Raw genomic sequence first — 17,068 nt, forward strand, 5'->3', positions numbered from 1 at the left:
CAGTGCGAAGCCGCCCCGCAGCACCATGCAGAGGCTTAGCGCCGCGCTGCCCGCCGCCTTCCTCCTCCTCCCCCTCAGCGCCCTGCTCCTGCCGCCAGCCCCCCAGCGCCCTGCTCCTGCCGCCAGCGGCCGCCGCGGTGCCCGGCACCGAGCGGGAGCTGAACCCCAGCAGTCGGCTGGCCGCGGGGGCGGCCAGGGTGGCCCTGCACTACCTCAACTTCCAGACGGCGTCCCCCGGGGCGCTGCAGGCGCTGGGCCAGGTCCGCAAGGCCACGCTGAAGGTAGGGGCAGGACGCGGGGAAGGGATCGAGGTGGCTGCGGAGCCGGAGAAGCGGGCGGGGGGCTCCCCAGGCGGACAGGCGCGGTTTTTAAAGTGACGCCGGGAAAAGTGAAATTAACAGTAATTATTGTAATAACAGAGTGGGGCAGTGGTGCGGAGATCAGCCGCCCTGAAGTTAGTGCAGATCCGTGCTGGGCACTGGGCACCTTCCCACCTCGCTCAGGGCACCCCTGTCCCACTTCCCCTTCCTCAGCGGGTTTGGGGCACTCGGGTCCCCTCAGGGGCTGCTGCCCCTTCCTCAGCGATTTTGGGACACCCGGGTCCCCTCAGGGTACCGCTGTCCCACCACCCCTTCCTTAAGGGGCTTGGGGCATCCGGGTCCCCTCAGGGGGAAGCGAGGATGCACCTCGAAAGGTCATTAACTTATTCATGATATAAATATCCCACAAATCCAAGCATAGCACTCCATATGTTGGTTGAGGTTGCTCCAGGTGCCCCGACCTGGAATCAAAAGCAGCGCACGGATGAGGGAAAGGGTAAACTGAGGCACATGGTGAGTGCATGACAGGAGGAAAACAGTTTGATAAGGAAACATTTTCAGGAGAATCACTTCTGGAGTGACCATGTACTTTGAGTAGGGACAGAAAGGACTTTGGCTTTCTATCTCTGCAGACCAAGAGCTTCAACTAAAGGCAATGCCTTTATCTTTCAGCAAGAAAAGAATTGAGGTGACAGAAAGGGGCAGGAGTCCTAGACAGGAGCAGCTACAGGGGCAGAGCTTTCATGTCATGGACAACTTGTCAGGGATGCTCAAGGCAGTGCCTGGGGCATGCCCTGGTATCTGCACCCCGATGGGCAGGGACGCTGCCTGCAAGCACCATGCCATGCAGCCCTGCTCTTCCTTTGGCTGCAGGTTTGTTGGTTGTTTTTACAGCTTGCTCAGTTTCTGAAACCAAGAGAACAGGCAAGAACTTTTGGGGAATGTTTGTCCAAGGAAGGAAGGACTGGACTTTTCCTGGAATGAAAGCAGTGCTTTCCTGAAGAGCAGAGGAGGGTCTAAGCTATCACAGTGAATGGGATTTAAAATTAGCTCTCTCACTAGTCCTGCTCTCCAGGCTGGTGCTGGGCAGCTCCCTAAAGTGAGGGCTGGTTGTTTTGGACTCCCAGTCTGAAGTGCCAGACACAGCACTGGATTCCACTGGATCCTTCTCCTGGCTCTGGCATCTGAAAGGAGATCTTACAACATTTGTCCTTCAGCATTGGCACAGCTTGTTCAATCCAGGCCCTCTCTCCTAAAATTGAGAATAAGATGGTGTGAAGTCTTCCCTTTCAAGAAAAAAGTTCCAAAACTGCTTAGGATTTACTATTGCAGTCCTTACAATACTGAAGTTGAGACTTAATCTTTCACGTATAACACCCCCACATTGCCAATGCTTCCTAAACAATTTGAAGCCTGTTGAGTAACACACAATATTTAACAGACCAGAATCATTTCCATTTAATTTTGACAAAACACAAACCACTGCACGATTCAGAACTTGTGTATTACTTTGTGTGATGGAAGGCTGAAAGACAGCGTTAGTCATGCTGCCTGTCTGGGAATGCAAACACGATGTCCTGCTATAGATTTATCTGAGACTATAGATTTATCTATAGATTTATCTGAGTTTTAGGCAACTCTCTGTTCTCAACCAGAATCGTTTCCATTTAATTTTGACGAAACACAAACCACTGCACAACGATTCAGAACTTGTGTATTACTTCGTGTGATGGAAGGCTGAAAGACAGCGTTAGTCATGCTGCCTGTCTGGGAATGCAAACACGATGTCCTGCTATAGATTTATCTGAGACTATAGATTTATCTATAGATTTATCTGAGTTTTAGGCAACTCTCTGTTCTCATCATCACTCCCAAACACAGCAGTAAGGATGTGGATGGATGTGCCAGCGTGGCATTTCATTCTTCCTATGAAATTGCTGCAGACATCTATGACAGAAATTGATGATATTTCTCTTGAGACGTACACGTGTTCCTTGTACTGGGCACTTTACAGTGTGCATCTCTATATATGTATATATTTACATACACAAATGCCTCTTTCAAGCACAACAGCATGGGCTCTGGCATTACCATGTGCTGCTGGAAGCAGTGCACTTGTCTAGTAAGGAGACATATCAGAAGTAAGAGGTTGGTGCAGATCCTCTTTCCAACCCCAGTGTGAGTGAGTATTTGCCAAGTAGTTCAGATTGCAAAGAGCAAAAGGGATTTTTTCCCACCCACTATCAGCCACCTGCCTTTTCATATAGGAAATAATTTTTTTTAAAATGGTTCATTATGGAGAAGTGAAATGCTTCCTTATTTCCTCACAGTACTCGATGCTGTAGGATCTTGCTGTAACCACTTTCTGCAGTTTTATTTCCCCTTTTTCGTTGCACACTTTGGGAAAACAAGAGGAGAAATGAACGAGACATGGGCACTTCCTTCTTTCCTGTCCTCTGCTGTAAAAAAATGAAAAGAATTTCCTGGAAGGAATGTGCTATATTATATGAATGCAAGAGACAGAGATGTTGGGGTTTGGGGGGTTTTTTTGGTGGTTTGATTGGTTGTTTATTTGTTTTAAGGCTAGTTTCCTATTGGTCAGTGTATTACTGGATCTAGTAAAAACAAGATAAATTTATCATGAAATTTAATCATGAGCATTGTATTTAAAAACTGACATTATTAGCCGGCTAGCCAGTGAAGCTGGTAATTAGAAACAGAACTGGAGACGGTCACCAGTCTGGTAACTGTGTTAGATGTGGAGGATTTTTCAAGTTCAGGTAAAATGAGACTTCAGAGCTTTTCTCTCCTAGCAACAAATACCAGAGATTTGCCAAACACACAATTCCTACCTTGGTGCTGGTTGCAGTTTTCTTTTCGTTGCCCCTTCTCATGGATGTGGGTTTTTCCTTAACTTAAGTATCTTCTAGGAAACACCAGACTGCATCTCATGGGATTGTTGACAGCTGCACTTTAAAATACATTTTTGAGCAGAGCAGTGTTAGTGTTTGCCAGTTGAAGATCCTAGAAATCAAGAGAGAAACAGCCAAAACACACGTAGCAGTCTCCCACACCCAGCTGTCCTGGAAATCATAGCTGAGCAGTAGGTAGGTGAACCAGGAGGTGAAGTGTAAAGGTGAAGCTAGGTTATCTCTTGGCTAAACTGCAACGTTTGCTTAAATTGGGCTACAAAATACAGTTTTACTGATGGAGATTTCTCTTCACAAGCTCATCTGGTCCTAGGGAAGAAATGCTGGTGGGGAGACTCACAGAACCACGGAATGTTAGAAGTTGGAAGGGACCTCTAAAGCTCATCCAGTCCGACCCCTGCCAGAGCAGGATCACCAGAGCAGTCACACAGGAACATGTCCAGGGCTTTGGGTGTCTGCAGAGAAGGAAACTCCACAACCTCTCTGGGCAGCCTGGGCCATGCTCCATAACCCTCACCCTGACAAAGTTTTTCCTCATGTTCACATGAACCTGCTGTGCTCCAGCTTGGGACCATTGCCCCTTGTCCTGGGATTGGACATCCCAGAGCAGAGCCTGGCTCCTTCCTCCTGACACTCACCCTTTCCAAATGGATCCCCATGAATGAGGTCTCCCCTCAGTCTCCTCTGCTCCAAGCTCAAGAGCCCCAGCTCCCTCAGCCGCTCCTCATAAGGGAGATGCTCCACTCCCTCCATCATCTTTGTGGCCCTGCGCTGGACTCTTTCAAAGAGTTCCTGTCCTTCTTGAACTGAGGGCCCCAGAACTGGACACAACTGGAACACATAGAGAAGAGATGGGAACCTGCAGGAAGGGTGGGAGAGGGATCATCCCTGTCCATGCCAGGGGGGAGGCAGAGCTGTGTAAACCAATTGCGAAACCACCTCTGCTGGGACTTGGAATGAAACTGCTCTGAAATTGCTATTCTAGCCTTCCCAAATTCTGTCATGAAAGTTGCATTAATTTTGAGCCCAGAAATAAAACAATCCCGTGACCCAGATATTCAGTGGAAAAATGAATTACTCACTTGTTTTCTTCTCTTTTGGACACTTCTGTCTTTGGCTGCTTTCAGCCAGGCATCGTTGTCAAATATTCCTGAGCTCTTATTTAACTCACACGATCTGAGAATTTACATTGATGCATTTTGGGATGATAGCGGAAAATAATAATGGAGATAAATTTTTTTTCTTCAAAACTAGAAATACTTTTGGAAAAGTGAAAGTTATTTCATGCCAAATGTACCTTCTCCCTCTCCCTGGTAAGATCAAAGCAGCCCTGTGGTCTGCACACTCAGATTGAATATGTGTTTTAGCTGTGTAGAGCCACTCAAAAAGCTTTCTAGGCGAGTGGTACTGCTGCGGTGGAGTTATTGCAAGGAAAGAGAGCATTTCTTCTTCAGAAACCATCAAAGCACAGAATTATGTGTCCTTTTTAAAGTGAGTATTTACCAGGTCCTTAGCCATGAAGCTTTGCTGTAGCCTGCTATTGAGAAGAATCAGACTGAATAATGAGTTTATACAAATTATCAGTTGCTTTTGTTTTCTTCATTAGTGCAAATGCAATGAAACTGTCAAGAGGTTTTGTCAGAATCGGTGCTAGTGATGACAAGAGGAATAAGCCTACATCACTGCGCTTAAAAATACCCATACTTGATCAAATAGCAGAAACAGTAGTGGTGACTCCTCTTGGGGAGCTTTACAATAATTAGACACTTAAGACTTAACTGCAGTGATTACCATGAGGGATGAGACCCTTTTTTCAGTGCCATAATCTTTTGTTAACCTGCATTTCAGAAAGCTCACTGTTACCATTCTGCTATGCTAAGAGTGTCTGTTCACGTTGTAATCTCTGTCATCTGAGGACAAGATTTTAGCCAAAACACAAAACAGGGGCAGGAGAAGGGGAGGACGAGGAATTGGAGAAAAATTGTAAAAGTCTGAACTCATCCTCTCTGTTTCCTCCATTCCCTTCATGGTGCGATCTGGGACTAGCCCAGAAATAGGGGATTTTATAAAAGTAGAGCGAGTGAATAAACCACTTTCTCCTCTTATCTGCAGTGTACGTCTCCGTGTATGTACTAAGGGCAGGTGCTGGGCTGATGGCCTTGCCCTGGGCATGAAACTTTGCTGCCATTATGATATTAATGGCTTCCTGGAAGAAAAGATGATGGGAACACAAAGGCCTAAGTTTAAATAAATAAAATCCGCACGTTTGCTTTGGGTCCTAATCTTCACAATTATGCAAGCAGCCAGAATTCCCCTGCTGTGTACCTGGAGAGTATCGAATTTAAAAAACAAATAAGATTAACAAATCAGTGCTGTTGCTGGAATACACTCAGTTGACTTGGATGAACACTTTAACAGGCAGTTTGCATTCTCGAGTAAAATGCATTTTCCATGTGCTGCCTCCCTCGTGCTCCTGTGTAACGATCTGTCCTACACCTGGAGCAAGCAGAAGCGAGATGATGTTTATGAGACAGGAGAATTCCTCTAATCAAACCAGGTAATACATGTGCAAGGAACGAACTTTCAGCCACACAAGTCACCTGGCTTTCACCTCAGAAAGCTTGTCTAATAGATCACAAGAAGACTTTCTTGGTTTCATTTCTTTCTGGCTGATTTTATCAAAGGAAAGGCTTGGAAATGTACCGAACAGTTCAATGACACAAAATGTCGTTTTACAAGGAACTAGTTGAATAAATACAAAGTTTTCCACATTACGTGTTAGTTGGACTGCCCAAATGAAAATAAATACAGAAATTTCAAAAGTGAGCATAAAAGTTGGTAGGAAAATAAGAGGCTGACTGGTGAAGTAAAGACCAGATAACACAGAATCCCAGAACGTTAGGGATTGGAAGGGACCTCCAAAGCTCATCCAGTCCAATCCCCCTGCCGGAGCAGGAACACCCAGATGAGGTTGCACAGGAAGGCGTCCAGGCGGGTTTTGAATGTCTGCAGAGAAGGAGACTCCACAACCTCTCTGGGCAGCCTGGTCCAGTGCTCTGGTACCCTCAGTGAGAAGAAGTTTCTTCTCAAAGTTAAGTGGAAACACAAATACATCCATTCTGATGTCTTGTGCTACAAGAGGTGCTACTGGCTGCTTCCCATCAAGGAGTAATATTTTATTTTTCCTTAACAAGTGGAATCTTGGATAGTTGATTGGGCAGCAAGATGACTGGTATTTTCAAGACAGAAGAGAGCAGACAAATCAGAATCCTGCCCTGACACGCTGTGTAGTGACATTAAGTTGCTTTCCAGTCACAATAGAAAAATCCCTAGAAAGGCTGGCATCCCTAAGATTAAGTTACCCTGTGTGGTTCCTGTTCAGCTTGTGCATCAGTCAGCCAGATTTCATTCATTGGTGTATTCACGGGCACTCTGATAGCCTGTGTAAAAAATACCACCTTGGAAGCTGAGCACTTATTTGTAGTTTTACAATTTCTAAAGCTACTCAGTACCAATCTGACCTGTGAAGGACTTTGAGCTGCGTTTTTCTTTTGCAGATCTCTGTGAGGAAAGGCTTTAAAACATCCCTTAATGTAGGGGTTATTTACTGTTGGTTTTAAGACCCTTCGTGTTTGCTGCTAGCATCATCTCAGTGCATCTCACCTTGATGCCACAAGGCCATGAGGTGGCCATGGCACCCACCTTTTCCCTCCTCAGCACTCACAGCAACACCTCAGCAAGGTGCAGTTCACTGATGGCTGAACCCTTCTCTCTTCCAGAGCATCCCAGACTCCGGGCACAAGTATTACCTGCAGTTCACCACCGAAGACTACAAAAGCAGGGTGAGTTTATCATCCTCCATGTTTCCTCTGGCTGTGTGCGTTAAATGAACTTCAACATCTCCAAAACAGGGTGCACTTAAGTGCTGTGATAAATGGATTTTTCACAACAGAAAGGTGCTACCTTTTGTGCTTTTACCTGCCTGTCCCAAGTGGCTTGCTCTGAGCATCACCTGAGTAGCTCATCTAATCCGTCCTCTGCCCCCACCAGGGTCCAAGTGGCCAGGGCACCGTAGCGACCTGCTCTGGGATGGTCTGGTTTAAGTCACATCAGGCAACCAAGCACCCGAGTGAAGCTTTGCAATGGTCCCCACTGGGTATGGCCGTATGGTCCTCATTATCCAGCTGCAGCTCCTGCTGTGCCCACACACCAAAATGAGAATGAAGAGTTGACAGTTGAGTGTTCTTTTGAATTACAACCCACCCCCCATTCATTCTGTCTGAGTTGTCATTAGCAATTCTGCTGCAAGCATCTGCTTTTCCGTTACACACACATTTTATGAAATTCAGATTCTTTTCAGAATTGAATATGAAACATTAGATTATTTTTGTTTCAAGGCTGAAGTGTCATACAATGAAATTCCCTGTTATCAATTACTATTATTTCTTGAGAGAACTTTCAAACTTATTTCCAAGATGACCTAGTGCACTTCAGCTACACTTCAATTAAAAACTTCAGTTACATCACTTTAGCCTCTTGGTTTTAACCTATTTCATAGAATCCTTTAGATTGGAAAAGACCTTCAGGACCATCGAGTCCAACCATTAACCTAACTCTGCCAAGTCCACTAAACCATGTCCTGAAGTGCCACATCCACGTGCCTTTTAAACACCTCCAGGGATGGTGACTCCTCCACTGCCCTGGGCAGCCCCTTCTAGTGCTTCCTTTTGGTGAAGAAATTTTCCTTATATCCAACCTAACCCTCCCCTGGCACAACTTGAGGCCATTTCCTCTCGTCCCATCACTTTGTTACTAGAAGGAAGAGCCTGAGCCCTCCCTCGCTACCCCTCCTTTCAGGAGCTGCAGAGGGGATAAGGTCTCCCCTCACCTCCTCTTCTCCAGCTGAACCCCCCAGCTCCCTCAGCTGCTTCCCATCATTTGTGTGCTCTAAACCCCTCCCCAGCTCCATTGCCCTTCTCTGACCACGCTCCAGCCCCTCAATGTCCTTCTGGGAGTGAGGGACCCAAAACTGAACACAGGATTTGAGGTGCAGCCTCACCAGTGAAATTTACTTTTCTGGACAAAAATCATATCCATCTAAAGACTTTCTTGGCCCCTGTACAGCTTCATACAAAACATCTCGTAAAGACACTCCACATGTGTACTTCACACGTTAAAACCAAGAGGTTTTTGAAGAATGTGTGGCTGGTAAATAAAATCTTGATGAAAGATAAGAGTGTTAAATTCTACCTTTACAGGAAAATGCCGGGAGCTGCCTTGCTACAGTGTTGTATCCGAAGAAGAAGTCTGTGCCCGTTGTGAACATCAAGTGCATCCCCACCAAAGACGAGAAACAAGTCCAAGAAGAGGACAACAGACTTTACCAAAAAATTAGGCACCGAACCAAACCAATAATTGGAAGCAATATTCCAGGTATAATCCTCCAAATAATCAATTGTATTTCATTTTATCTCAAAGAGCCTGAGCACACATGCAAATGTACCCGTATTTTAAAAAGCAGACACGTATGTTTACAGCAGCGCCCTAAAACCGTGGAGCTATCAAAACAATTCCACCTTGCCAGTCATTTCTGGGGAGAAAAAAATCCAGCCTGCTGTGTTTAGCAACAAAGGTAATCAACACAACGCTGTGAAGGCGTCTGGGGTTTAAAAACAACCCTGTGCAATTTTATATTCAAGTAACTGCAAAACGTCCTCAAGTAATAACATCACCCACACACCTTCCCTGGCTGCGGGTGGAAATTCCCAGGGGATGACGAACTGAATTTTTCCATCCTGAGTGCTCTGGTCCCTCTTTTCCTCCCAGCTAAGGATTTCCATTATCACAGATTTTGGGTTTCTCACCTCTTTGTGGGGACCCTGTGGATGGTGCCTCTTGGCAATTTCAGTTCCATCAAGCTTCCACACTTTCACTGTGACTGCAGGTTTGACATCATTCTCCTCCCTGCTCAAGACTGTAACACGTCTGAGGGAAGAGTCCCTTCTCAAGAAGAGTGCTACGCCAGGCAGAAGTGCTCTGTGGTTTACCGTTTTTCTGCTGAACAGCCAGAATTAATAATTTTATATTATTTTTTCTTCCTTGCAGACAGCTATGGAAATATTGAGCCTGCCCTGGAGCCCGCCTGGGCCTTGGCTGTCGCTGGCAGCAGTTTCATAATGTGGGAAAAGTCAACAGAGAGCTTGGGTTACTCCATGGCACAAGTCAAGTCTGTGAAGCAGTGGGTAAGCACGGTGGAAATTACACATCTGAGTTATAGACACCAAGTCTGCCAAACAGCAGAGAATAAAACAGCCACCAACAGCTCACGCTCTCTAATGGGTGCGATTGGCCCCAAGTCCCAGTGGCTTCTCCACACAACCATCTCCACCTCTTTTGTCCACATTTTGGTGGAGAGATTTTACTCATTTGGACAAAATTCGGTTTTCCTTGTTTGCATGAGTGGATCTGTTGGCTTCTGCAGGTTTAATCGGGTTTGAACGTGTGGTCCTGCAGTATCAGCCCCACACTGAGGCTCTCCTCGTACTCTGCCCTCCCAGCCAAGCTCGAGGGTAGCTTCAGTCTCGTACCTCACACGTGCTCTATGGAGAACGTACCTTGCACCTGCAGCGTAACAAGCCAAGTAAATCAGAGCAGACTCTACACTTCAACAATATAACTTGTGTTCTTCTTCATTTTTTTCCCCTCTTTGCTACAATTCCAGATAAGGAAAGATGATTTTATTGAGTTTGACTACACTGTCCTACTCCACGAAATTCCAACACAGGTAAGACAGTCTGTGTGTATGATTCCTGCTTTCCTCAATGGAGGAACAGTACAAAGATCATGAGATATGTGTCTTTTAAAATTTGTTCTCCAGGAAATTGTTTCATGTCACATGCGCCTCACTTGGCTTCCTGATCACCCCCTGAAAGTGAAATACTTCTGTGCTTCAGAGGATCGGGGGCTCGAGGACGGGTCTGGAATGGAGTCTGGATCAGCTGCTGGGATGCTACATGAAAAGGGAGCAAATTTTTAAGAGTGTCAGGTTTTTGTATATGTATTAAATGAGAAAATCCTTGTGTTAATAATGGGTGTGATAATTTTTCTATACAAGTCGCACAAAGGGGAATTTGAATGCTTTCACTACTCTGTTTTGTTCCAAAATTAATTCCTCTCATTTCTTCACCTGCAAGACTAACGTTCTAGAGTTCTACCTGAAATCTTTGCTACTACGTATATATGCACAGATAAACATACACAGGTTGATTTTGTCACTACCTTACTCAGAGTAACAGAGTTTGTAAACAAAGTTAATATATTTGTATAAAAAACTTGAGAAAAGTATTAATCTGTCACTAAGAAATATGTCTACTAAATTTTTTACAATTTTTTTGGGATATGTGTTGATTTTTAACTGACATCTCCAATAAAACAAACACCATTACGCAGCGTCGAGGCTGGGTTTTCTTTCACGATGCTGCTGTTTGACCCCAACTTTCCCAAACCTTCTCCCAGTGTTTGGCCTCCCACGAGGCCCCACGGAAACCAGGCCCCAGCATCTGTGTGGCCCCAGTCCCTTCCCTGCAGTGAGAGAGGACGTGAACAGAAAGGTTCTTCTCTTGTGTTTTTGAGGGCAACTCAGAAAATATTGATCGAAGGAAACCGTGTTTTGTTGTCTGTCCACATCTGTGGTCAGCCCAGAACACTGCAAGGCTGCATCAGATGGAAATGGAGGCTGTTGTCTGTGTCTGTCTGCAGTTCTTGCTATTACCTTAACGAAAACAGAGCAGCAAAGACAGGAAGGCTCTGTGCAGACCAAGGCTCTGTGCAGACCAATTTCCACATTTGGGTTTGGCGGGGGAACGCTGCCAGAACTCCCCGTCCAACAGCTCTTACATTAATGCTGTGCCTTGTACCCGTCCTAAATACAACAAAGTCCCATCGCAAGGACACGCTTTTGTCCTTTCACACCCAATTCTCCATCTGGGTTTACACAGACCCCCTGTCCTGTCTCTCGAGTTTCCCACTTGTTCCCCCACTAGCAAGATTTCTCCCAGGTTAAAGGAACTCCGTATCAGTACGTACACCTTCCTTAGGAAAACAAGCAACGGTCTCTGCCTCCTGGGATGGTTGCGTTCTTTGTAACTCGTGGTGTATTGCACTATCATTAATCTGTAACCTGTAACAATAAGGTATTTAACATAAAATCTTTACCTGGGAGGTATTTAGGCTGGGTGATCTGTGAACCCCCCAGATACAGGCATTTTTCACAACTATCATTCTGATGTACTGTTACTGACTGAAGCTTTTTCTATCAGCACAGATTAGGCTTTACAACACATTCAAGTGAAGCAGCACTTCACGCACTCTCGGTGTTTTGTTTCATGCTGGTAAAACATTTCTCCTCATCAAAAGCCTGAAATCAGAGCTTAGAATGGCAACACTTCTTAAAGAAAGTGGTGCTGGAAGTATTTATTACAATTAAACCAGGGAAGTAGTAAGGCTTTTACACTTTGAGGCTCTACTTTGGCAATCGACTTCAGTTTGGTTTTCTTACCTTATTTTTGCCACTGCTCTCCAGGCCTAGAGCAGAGGATCAGGCACTTCCAACTTGCCAGACTGGTGTAACTTTGACTATTAATACGCAATGCAAACGTATCATCGGGTAAAAAACTGCACGATAACTTCTGGACAAGATGCAAATCTGTTGGAATTCAAAGGCAAAATTTCCAGCAGCTTCTTTAGGGGCAAGACTTCAGTCTGTGGCTCAGAATCTAAAATCATACGGTTTTTACTCAAAAATTCTTGGTTACATCAATGCAGACATTACCCAAAGCACCCTTGGTTGTGGTTCTGTCCTTCTCCCACCACCAGTAGCCTTCCCCCTCCCCACAGTTCTCCCCCATGTTTAAACTCAGACCCCGCTGTGCTCCCGTTGGCTGCACTGGGTTTGTGGAGAACCAAAACGTGTGGCAGAACCAATTAGCCAGAAATTCACATCATGAGTGGCCTCTAATAAGTGTAATATAAAAGCCATAAATATAAATAACAGAATAACCACCCCATTTCTTCCTCACATTCATGCTGCTTTCATAAGACATCTCTGAATTTTGGTAAATGCGCTGCACTTGCTTGTTTAAGAAGATCTCCAAATGCCAGAGAACCTGCAGGGCTTTTCTTGAAACGAGTTCCAGCTGAGTAATTTCACAAAACTAAAGCTCCGAATGTAAAGGAATCAAGCAGGACTTGGCCCAAAGCAACATCACACTCGTACACAACATCACGCCTGCGTTTCGTTGGCATTTCCAATCTCTGCTGCTGTTGTTTTCTCAAGATGAAAATAAATCATTTCCACTGTCTTTCTGTGAAGGCTGAGGAGAAGCTTGGCCATTGCGGTTCTGTCTGCGTCTGGTAAACATCAGGACGGGCCAGTGCCAGGAACATCGCTGGTTTTGAACCAGGACTTCATTCGCTCCTTACTGGAAGTCTGCAAAAATGCTGTTAAGCTGAGTAGGTCAGGAAGAGAGAGCACGCAAAGAAAATTCAGTGCAGATCTTCTGGCAGTAATTCAAAAAAGGTACCGATGAGAATATCTTCTCTTTCCCACCCAACTGCACCATCCTCGCTGTGACTCTCCTCTGTGAGGGAGCAAGATCTGCTCAACCGACTCCCAAGCTGAGCATCACCAGCAGCACGCCCTCTTGATGGTAAAATGCTGGGAAAAGGAATTTTTGTTTGGTTTCCTAACAAAGAGCCAAAAAAGCCAGCCCATAAAATAAATCCATGTTGTTCAGAGTTTTGGACAAAAGTTAACTTCTACCATTATTATTATCATCAACTCTTAAAAAATGTTGTGTACCATCAGTGCTAAGAGATGCAGTGATAATCAAGCTGCACTGGATGACGATTCATCCCCGTGCCTGTCCAACAGTTAAGAGTTTAGTGTCCTAAACTACCATTTTTAACTTTCAAGACCAGTGAAACAGTAACTGGGCTAATCACAAAATAATGATGTGTCAGGTAAAAAAATAAAATTATTTTAATACAAATGGATTAAGATAAATGTCAAGACAAATTATCATCAGTGTTGGAACACTTCTGTATTTTGTTAACCAGCAGCATTTACATGTGAGCAATTCCGCTGTGATCTCCTGGTGGCTGCTGAGAACCCCACAAAGGAAGGATATTACCATGAAATGACCGGTCCAAGTCCCACTGCAGCCTGCACTCATCCAGCCACCACGGCTGCTGCGACTGCTTGGGCAACCGAGCCTGCAGAGAAGACTCTGAAAACCTGTTCAATGTGCTTGAGAGGAAAAAAGTCAGTTCTTGGCTTTGCCCTTTTTTACAGGGAGCCGTCCCGTTGCTTCGAGGTATTTGTTAATTATTTCCTCTTGAGTGCTGGGCAAACACGGTCGGTATTTACAGTACTCCATTGTGTATTCACCCTTTCCCTGTAGGGTTGGAAAAAGAAGAGTCAAAAGTGAGGATGCGAAATGTGTCATCCTATTTCGCACTGGGTGAGATAATCTGTGAGAACACGTGCAATCATCACTGACAACGAAGCGCACCAACACGGCACACCAAGATGCAAAGCTGTACAAGCGGTATCTGAACGCTGTTTCTTTGCCTGTGGTTCCCACCTCATTGGTGACAATTCTGCTCAAAACCTAAACACCCTGAATCTCCTCCCTCCTCAAAGCATGAAAGAATTTCTTGGCCTGAAATGACCCAGCTAACGCTAGCTATGTTCACTAAAAAGCAGTTGAAATAACAGTAAAAACTTCAAGGTTATTTTCCTATTCTGCATTTGTTTTTATTTTGATCTCTTTTACTGCTGCATTTGCTATGCAGATGATGACACAAATGAGCACGCTTGATTTACAGAAATAAATGTGTTCGAGCAAAAAGTACCGAGAGCACCTACCTCTGTGCAAGACCTCAGCTCGGTGGCATATCCAAACATATCATTCAGTGGCACCTAAAATCCAAGCATATTATTCTTGTAAAAAGATGTTTTTCCATCAACTTGGGGTTATCATCAAATTAAACTCAATTATGATATGAAGAGTCAGTAAAATCTGGTGCTCTTTGTAAACAGCACTGACCTAATTGTCTGGTTTTTGTAAAATACCTCTAATTTCAACTAATTCACATTCACAATGTGTTTTCAAGCAGGAAACTCAAAAAAATCTCAGAGTTTGAATGCAACAGATATGGAGGGTCCCAAATCTGCATCACCCAGCAAGAAACAGCTCAAGGCTGCAGCTCCAAGCACATTTTACGAAGCAGGAGCGACGCAGCATGAGGTTTGTGGTTAGCGAGGGCCTTGCTGAGATGATTTACCCTCCCACCACCACTGATGTACACAAACCTCAGCGTAGAGAGTGAAGTAGCCCTCGGTGCCGTCCTGTCCTGTGATCACTCCGTGACGCCGATTAATTCCCGCTATCACCGCTCCTTGGAATTCGGTGGGTGCCATCACCTCCACTGCCATAATGGGCTCAAGTATACGCACGGTGGCGTTTTCCATAGCTGGAGAAAAAAAAATGAACTAAATAACCAGATATTAAAGAACAAACCTGGGGGAAAACAGCAATTGATTACGTGGAATTCATCTCCCCTGCCTTTTATTCCTGATACCACAACACCCAGAGGCACAGAGTTTGAGAAAATATTCTTTCATACCCGTGTAAGGATGAAGCTGTTGGTGTTTCTTTATTCTAGGAAAAAAAGGAATTTCCTTCATACAACTAAAAGAGTTATTGTGCCTCCCTCAAAATTTCTATAGACTCCTCCATGTATTCTGCTCTACACAACCAGCCCAGCTTTGAATGTAAGGATACACCAGGCAACACATGAACCTACAGAAAGGAGGTCGTTAAATTTAGCTCCAATGATAAAGAAGCAGGAGCACACGTTCAAACGACAGCTTTATACCTTGCTTTAGGGCTCCTTCTCCTGCTCGGATGAAGGAGATTTCGTTAGAGTCCACCATGTGATGAGCACCATCATCTAGGACGAACCGGACCCCAGATATCCTGTGCCCTGACACGGTGCCCTTTTCACACGCGTCTCGGAATCCCTGCAAGCAACATCTCAAAGTCAGCAGCTTACAGACCAAAATGAAGCTTAAAAAAAGCATTAACAACAGCCTGTAAAAGACATTAAACTTAAAAAAAACCCAAAACACCAAAAAACTTTCACAGTTTTTAACAGCAATCCCGTATCTACCCAGTGGACCTTCTGGCTTGATAAGATGATGGAAGAACACAACAGTGGGGAAAATGTTTCATTCCTAAGTGTCTGAAAACTTTGTGCCAGCATTCCTCGGCACCACAGCTGGATACTGGTATTTTTAAAAATTAGAAATCATGTAACAAGCAAAGGACAAGGAAAAGAAATGTACTCGGGGTTTTATTTCGTTAAGGGACTGCAGGATCTAAAACCAAAAGAATGCTCTGTGTGGAAAAAACGACTCTAACCACTTGACTGCACAAGATGCTTTTGAGAGTGCATGCTTTTTCCAGGATTTGGCAAAAATCTGTTAAGTGTTGCATCATGGAGTGACAAAGGAATTATTTTAGGTTGATCCACTATTGAATACAAAGATCCTGGGAGGTACTACTTAAAGCAGTACAAAATTATACAGTAACAGAGAGACAGCCAGCCCACAGCAGAGATGAAAAAGAAAGAATATTTGCTAATTCATGCAGGAAATTGAGCTTAATTACAGTTTCCTACATAACTGGCCTCAGAGAAGTACCAAAAAAAAGTCACATATTTTGGGGTTAGAGATGAGAATCGTGCGGCCACCATCAAAAGCACGAGAGAGCCATTAAAAAGCTGATTCAACAGAAGGAGACTGGCTTGACTTGTGCACTGCTAGGGAAACAGAGCGAGCACACAGCAGCAGAGAAAATAAACAGCAGCTTCTAAACTAAGTGGAAAACCTTAGGAATGTACAATATTAAGCAAAGCCACACAAAATTTGATTCTGCTGGACTGGAAAAGCCTCCTTGCCTGGGGCCAGACAGTCACAGTGAATGCAGGCAGGGAAACAACAACAATCAACATTTCTTGTATCACACACACACAACACACACTTGGTACCTTTTCAACAGCGGGCACAAATTGTTTTGGAATATTTGTGCCAACGGTTCTGTCTTCAAACTCTACTTTTGTGAAGTCCTCTGGGTCCAGGGGCTCGAGAACACCGATAACTTTGCCATACTGGCCTGCTCCGCCCGACTGCTTCTTGTGCGTGAATTCAAACCTAGGAACAAGCAAACACCCCCCAAAATACCCTGTTATTCGCTACACAAAACCATGCTCTAACCACAGTTTTCTAAGGAAAAGGTTCCCATTCTGCATTTTGCTTTACTACGTGTAACTAAAATGGGTACATGCCACAACAGCGGCTGAAGCACCACCTCAGGATATTTAATGCCCAAAAAGGGTGCACCATGGTTCTTCATCTTGCAAGAGGGAAGCTAAAAGATTGTGATGAGTTAAAACCTCTCAAAAAACAACTGCAGAAACAAGCTGTGTGCACCAAGCAACGCTAATAAAGCCCGATAACCTTAAGGCTTGTGCTTTTTTGTGTACTGAATAGCAAGATTTGGATGATCTTTATGGTCCCTTCCAACCCAAACCATTCCATGATTTTTTTGTTGTTGTTTCAGTTTCCACCCACAAAGTACTCTGCTGTTAAGCTCAGACTTTACAAGGGGATAATTAAGAGGAAAACTAGTGAATATGTGCGGTTAAATACTTTTTAAGTGTAACTGGAGGGATGTGAGGTCTTTCTGAAACACC

The 17,068-nt window shown here is 44.6% G+C and overlaps 2 protein-coding genes across 2 annotated transcripts; one reads left to right on the forward strand and one right to left on the reverse strand.

Moving 5' to 3' along the window:
* Window positions 1-98: 98 nt before the first annotated feature.
* On the forward strand, window positions 99-10,286 carry RARRES1 (retinoic acid receptor responder (tazarotene induced) 1; the record flags this gene model as incomplete). Its single annotated transcript, XM_010184635.1, has 6 exons — window positions 99-281; window positions 7,030-7,092; window positions 8,509-8,683; window positions 9,356-9,492; window positions 9,972-10,034; window positions 10,128-10,286. Coding segments are annotated over 6 exons (780 nt in total), but the record flags the coding sequence as incomplete, so codon positions are not given.
* A 3,242-nt stretch (window positions 10,287-13,528) lies between these two features.
* GFM1 (G elongation factor, mitochondrial 1) lies at window positions 13,529-16,526 on the reverse strand (the record flags this gene model as incomplete). The annotated part of the gene is made up of 5 exons (XM_010184637.1): window positions 13,529-13,704; window positions 14,178-14,231; window positions 14,625-14,785; window positions 15,191-15,335; window positions 16,364-16,526. Coding segments are annotated over 5 exons (655 nt in total), but the record flags the coding sequence as incomplete, so codon positions are not given.
* Between the last annotated feature and the right edge of the window lie 542 nt (window positions 16,527-17,068).

Source organism: Mesitornis unicolor, unplaced genomic scaffold (assembly GCF_000695765.1).
Source record: "Mesitornis unicolor isolate BGI_N332 unplaced genomic scaffold, ASM69576v1 scaffold12875, whole genome shotgun sequence".
NCBI lineage: Eukaryota > Metazoa > Chordata > Aves > Mesitornithiformes > Mesitornithidae > Mesitornis > Mesitornis unicolor.